At 52.7% G+C, this 5607-nt stretch overlaps 1 protein-coding gene and 1 long non-coding RNA gene across 7 annotated transcripts in view; both read right to left on the bottom strand.

The window, feature by feature from the left end:
- Positions 1–459, bottom strand: part of LOC122541351 (RNA-binding protein 4B-like) — a 20247-nt gene extending 19788 nt beyond the window's left edge. For 5 of the 6 annotated variants that reach the window (XR_006309573.1, XR_006309575.1, XR_006309574.1 and 2 more), the window contains exon 1: positions 144–459. Coding sequence is in view for 2 of the 6 variants with exons in the window: in XM_043678045.1 (XP_043533980.1) it covers positions 144–248 (105 nt within the window). In the remaining 4 variants the exon portion in view is untranslated. The remainder of the gene's footprint in view (positions 1–143) is intronic. The other variant, XM_043678044.1, reaches the window with a different exon arrangement.
- Positions 460–5083: 4624 nt separating this feature from the next.
- Positions 5084–5607, bottom strand: part of LOC122541350 — a 9433-nt gene continuing 8909 nt past the window's right edge. Inside the window, exon 3 of the long non-coding RNA XR_006309572.1 lies at positions 5084–5526. This is a non-coding gene — a long non-coding RNA (uncharacterized LOC122541350). The remainder of the gene's footprint in view (positions 5527–5607) is intronic.

Here is a 5607-nt window from a genome sequence, read left to right as displayed (position 1 = left end):
TGGGGAGGGGGGGGGAGGGGGAAGATGTTGCGGGGGGGGGGGAGAGGATGCAGTGGGGGGCTAGGGGGAACGTGGTTGTGGTGGGGGGAGGGGGAGTAACGACCTCTGACCCCCTCCCTGACCTCTGACCCTCCCCCCCTCACCTTGATGAGGTCGCACTCGCTGACCTCGCCGTATTTCTCGAACAGGGCCCGGATTTCCTCGGCGGTGGTCGGCCGCGGCAGGTTCCCCACGAAAATCTTCACCATCTTTTAATGATGATTATTATTATTATTCTCTCTGGTTTTTTTTTTCCCCGGAACACTCGCTGCCGGGCGGTTGGTGTTTACTGGCGGAGACGGAGCGGTGAAAGGAGACAGTAACGTTCGCCGAGCGGTTAGCGACCCGGGCGGACCCACCTTGCCGCTTCTCCTTCTTCTCCGCCTGCGACACAAAATGGCGGCGGCTGGGTCGGCGGAGGCGGAGTCGCCCGCCCCATCCCTTAAACCCACCCCCCCCACACACACACCATTGGATGGCCGGGTGGCCGCCGCCGGCTCCCATTCGTCAGCACGGCCGCCCATCAGGATGACGGTCGGGTGCGGCTGCCGCCCATTGGCCGGTTCACTCCCACCCACCCCCCCCACCAACCACAAACTCCGCCGTCAAGCGAACGGCCGTTAGGGCGGGCCGGACGCCCAGCGCCGACACTGCCATTGGGCGGGCGGCGCGCCCGTCGCCGATTGGTCGACCTGCGAGTCAATCGCGACGACCCCACCTCCACGAGGGCAGTGCCAGGGTGGGGAACCAATAGGGGCACGCCGTCAACTCAGTCGTCCCACTATTGGGCGATCGGCGCGGCGCCTACGCTGCCGATTGGTTGTATCACATGTCAATCAGGACAATGCTTTCAGCCATCCGCCAGTCAAACGGGGGTCTTGGCAGACCGCGCGGAGAGCTGGATGGTGACTGTGCTGATTGGGCGGCGCCATCTTTGGTACTGGCGGTACAACCTCCCTGTGTAACACGTGGAGCTGAGGTTGGGGGTGGTGGAGTGCAAAGCACGTGTATTTTAAAAATCAAACCAACTCTGCACAAGTGGACATTTATTCTTAAAATGGTTGTCCGTCCCCTGTTTCCTGGGGAGGGCTCTCAGAGCCCACCAGGTTGCTGTGGGCCTACAGTCACATGGTGGCCAGACCAACCAAGGGTGGAAGATTTCCCTCCACCTTTGCTGCCTGACCTGCTGAGCTTCCCCTGCACTTTCTGGTTTATGGTTCAGATCCCCACCATCCGCAGTTATTTGTGGCACGTTCCATAGACAGTGGAAGCAGGCCATTCGGCCCATCGAGTCCACACCCGACCTCCAAAAACAGCCTCGCCTACACGAACCCTGTAACCCTGTGCATTTCGCACGGCTAATTCCACTTAACCTGTACAGCCTTGGAATGTAGGAGGAGAACACCCGGAGGGAACCCACAGAGACCCGGGGAGAACGTGCAAACTCCACACAGACCGAACGTTGGAATCGAACCCAGGTCCCTGGTGCTGTGAGGCAGCAGCGCTGACCACCGAGCCACCATTTTGGAGGGCAGAATTTTAAAAAGACCATATGAAATAGAAGTACAATTCAGGGTGGAAGAGCAGAGAGACCTGTGTGTCTATAGGCACAGATCACTGAAGGTGGCGGGGCAGGTTTAGACAGCAATCCATGACACATACAATATCCTTGGCTTTATTTAGAGGGGAATAGAGTACAAGAACAAAGAGAGGTGACGTTGAATTCGCATAAGACAGCACCCTGTTTCAGTTCAGGGTGCCACATTATAGGGTGGATGTGAACGCATCAGAGTTTGGAAGTGGTTTACAAGAATGTTTCCAGGGATGGGCCACTTTGAGGCTGTTGGCTGAGCGAAGATTTGACAGAGATTTTCAAAACCATGAATGGGCCTTGACAGAGTAGACATAAAGAAACTGTTTCGGCATGATGTTACTCATGCCTCCCACCCCCAACACATTAACAGCAGAGAGGTGGAATGAGTGGAGAGTGTCAAGCTCCTGGGCGTGGTCATCCACAACAAGCTTTCTTGGACTCTTTATGTGGACGCACTGGTTACAAAGGCCCAGCAACATCTCTTCTTCCTCAGGCAGCTGAGGGAATTTGACATGATGGCGAATACACTTGCCAACTTTCATAGGGGCACCATCAAGAACATTCTGTCTGGATGTATGGCAACTGTACCATTCAAGATCAGAGACGGTTACAGTCAGTGGTGAACTCGGCCCGGACAATCACAAAGGCCAACCTCCCATCTTCAGAATCCATCTCCCAGGCCCACTGTCAAGGAAAGGCCGCCAGCATTCTCAAAGATCCATCCCACCCTGGCAATGTTTTTCTACAACCTCTACCATCGGGGAGAAGGTACAGAAGCCTGAACACACACACACACACACACACCAGCCGGTTTCGAAACAGTTTCTACCCCACTGTTGTTACAATACTGAAGGGACTCACAAACTCTGAACATTCGCCTGTACCTGTGGTTTTGCCTCTGTTTACCTATTATTTACTCTCTATGCTATTTAACTGTGATCTGCCTGTATTGCTCACAAGACATAGCTTTTCACTGTGTCTCAGTACACGTGACCAGTAAATTTAAATTAAATTGAATTGAATTGAAAGGATCAAAAACCGGAGGGCACGGACTGAAATCCGAAACGAGCAAATGCAAAGGGAGGGAAAGAAACCTTTGTCACGCAGTGAGTGATGAGGGTATGGAACGCGCTGGCTGGAAGTGTGGTGGATAGGCAGGTTGAACGGAGGCATTGAGTGAGGTATGGGGATGATTGTTAGGATTGAAATAAGGTGTAAGCAGCAAGTCATTACCCTTGTTGGGAGAGCTGGCACAGACATGACGGGCTGAATAGCCTGATTGTGCACTGTAACAATCCTGTGTGGGTAATGGATTGTTTGTTTTAAACCTGGGGGAAGGCTTGTAGCAGAGTTTCCCAAGGTAAGTGTACCGGCATCACTGAGTATGTTCAAAACAAAGTTAAAAATCACACCTTATAGTCCAGCAGCTTTATTTGGAAGCACTAGCTTTCAGAGTGCTGTTCCTTCGTCAGGTAGCTAGTGGGGCAGGATCAGAGGATGCAGAATTTATAGCAAAAGATCATAGTGTCATACACTGATGCAACATATAGAAAAAGGTTGGGAGTGTGGTGCTGGAAAAACACAGCCGGTCAGGCAGCATCTGAGGACCAGGAGAATCGACGTTTCGGGCATAAGCCCTTCATCAGGAATGAAGGGCTCATGCCCGAGACGTCGATTCTCCTGCTCCTCGGATGCTGCCTGACCGGCTGTGTTTTTCCAGCACCACACTCTCTCGACTCTGATCTCCAGCACTTGCAGCCCTCACTTTCTCCTGATATATCGAACTCACCTCGATGGCTGTTCAGGCTTTCACCTTCTCGGATGGGTTGCGGGTTTCGGTTCATTAATATGTAAATCCCAGAACTTCTTTCAAGTCGCTTTCCTGAGAAAACTTAATGTTAAAAAGAAAAAGCTGACATCTCAGCACAGCCAATACATTAAAGGTGTGAGGTTAGAGCCTGTCTGTATCCCAACCCTGAGTCAGACTGGTTCTGTTTCCAAAGTAGGAATTTATAAAATGTCACATGAATTGACTGCCTGCAGATTGTGTGTTTTTGAACAAAATATGTTTAAATACAATTCTTGAAAGCAGCTCTGGGATTTATATATTAAGGAACTGAAACCTGCAACCCATTCCAAAAGATGAAAGACTTAACAGCAATTTAGGTTTGTTCAATATATCGCATCAGTGTATGACACAGTGATCTTTTGCTATAAATTCTGTGTCCTATGATCCTACTCCACGAGCTACCTGCTGAAGGAGCAGTGCTCCGAAAGCTAGTGCTTCCAAATAAACCTATTGGACTGTAACCTGGTGTTGAGATTTTTAACTTTGTCCACCCCAGTCCAACACCGGCCCCTCCATATCATATTTAAAACAGCGATAGCTAAGTTCTTGATTGCCAAGGGGGTCCGGGGGAGAAAGTGGGAAAAGGGGGTTGAGAAACCTAACAGCTCGATGGGCCGAATGGCCTATTTTCTGCTCCTGTGTCTTAGGGCACCCTTGCTTTTCCTGGTACACAAGTGCATGACAAGGACACAGGGCACAATTTGTGCACGATACATCTCTTGGAAATCTCAATCTGTCCTGTTGCCCAGCCCCTACCTCCTGGAGATCCCTGTCCAGGCTCCGACCTGCGGATTGAGGTGTATTTACACCTCCAACTGTTCCCAGTCCTGAGACGTCACACACCTGGAACGTTAACTTTGGTCCCATCCCTCCCTCCCTCCCTCTCTCTACCTTGATAGTTTCTCTATTAAAATTGACGCACAGCGTGCAACGTGCATCATAGGCTGGGCTAACACTTATTGCCCAGAGGATAAGAGTTGAGCACTTTGCTGTGGGTCTGGAGTCCCACGTAGGCCAGACGGGGTAAGGAGGGCAGTTCCCTATGGGTCTGGAGTCCCACGTAGGGGTAAGGAGAGCAGTTCCCTGTGGGTCTGGAGTCCCACGTAGGGCAGACGGGGTAAGGAGGGCAGTTCCCTGTGGGTCTGGAGTCCCATGTAGGGGTAAGGAGGGCAGTTCCCTGTGGGTCTGGAGTCCCACATAGGGGTAAGGAGGGCAGTTCCCTGTGGGTCTGGAGTCCCATGTAGGCCAGACGGGGGAAGGAGGGCAGTTCCCTGTGGGTCTGGAGTCCCACGTAGGGCAGACGGGGTAAGGAGGGCAGTTCCCTTTCCTGACGGACATTCGTGAACCAGATGGGCTTTTCCGACAATCAGCAACGGATTCAGGGTGGACGTTAGGGCCTCAATTCCAGATTCTTTACCGAACTGCGATTTTACCATCTGCTGTGATGGGATTTGAACCCGGGGTCTCCGGAACATTCCCTGGGTTAACAGCCCAGTGATAATACCACTTGCCCATTTCGTAACCTGGGAGAGTTTGGGCTTTGCTGAGCGCCCGGGAATGAACGCCCCCCGCCTCGCTGACGTCTCCTCCACCTCTTGGGGTTTTTTTTTCTCCCCTCTTTTATTGAGAAACAAGCAGATCAACAAAACATAGAAAACGGGCGCTGGTTCCATTCAGTCTCTTCAGAACGCAGGCTCCATCACCCTCCCTCTTCAGCCCCACACCGGAGCTCGCTCTGTGTGTGTGTGTGTGTGTGTGTGTGTGTCCCTGGTCACGGAATATCCCGGGAGTGGCGATCCACATCCCGATCCCCGAAGAGGGGGGGGAAGGGGGTGGGCCCGGCTGAGGGGTTGACCCTCCAGTCCCCCGGCTGGTCAGCTGTGCTTTTGACGTTTCCAGAACCACTTGACATCCGGATGACCCCCTGGAGTCACCACCATCAGCCTCTTGGTGGGGTTCTCCCAGACCAGGACGCCCAGGTCGCGGGCATAATTCCGCAAGACTTCAAAGTCCACTTGGGAGAGGAACTGGTTGTATAATACACCTGGAGGGAGGAGAGAGAGCGAGAGAGGGTGAGAGAGGGAGGGAGGAGAGTGACAAGGGAGGGAAAGGGATAGTGCAGGAG

Source organism: Chiloscyllium plagiosum, chromosome 37 (assembly GCF_004010195.1).
Source record: "Chiloscyllium plagiosum isolate BGI_BamShark_2017 chromosome 37, ASM401019v2, whole genome shotgun sequence".
Lineage (NCBI taxonomy): Eukaryota > Metazoa > Chordata > Chondrichthyes > Orectolobiformes > Hemiscylliidae > Chiloscyllium > Chiloscyllium plagiosum.
Note: the sequence above shows the minus strand (reverse complement) of the source record. Positions and strands in the feature narration are given on the sequence as shown.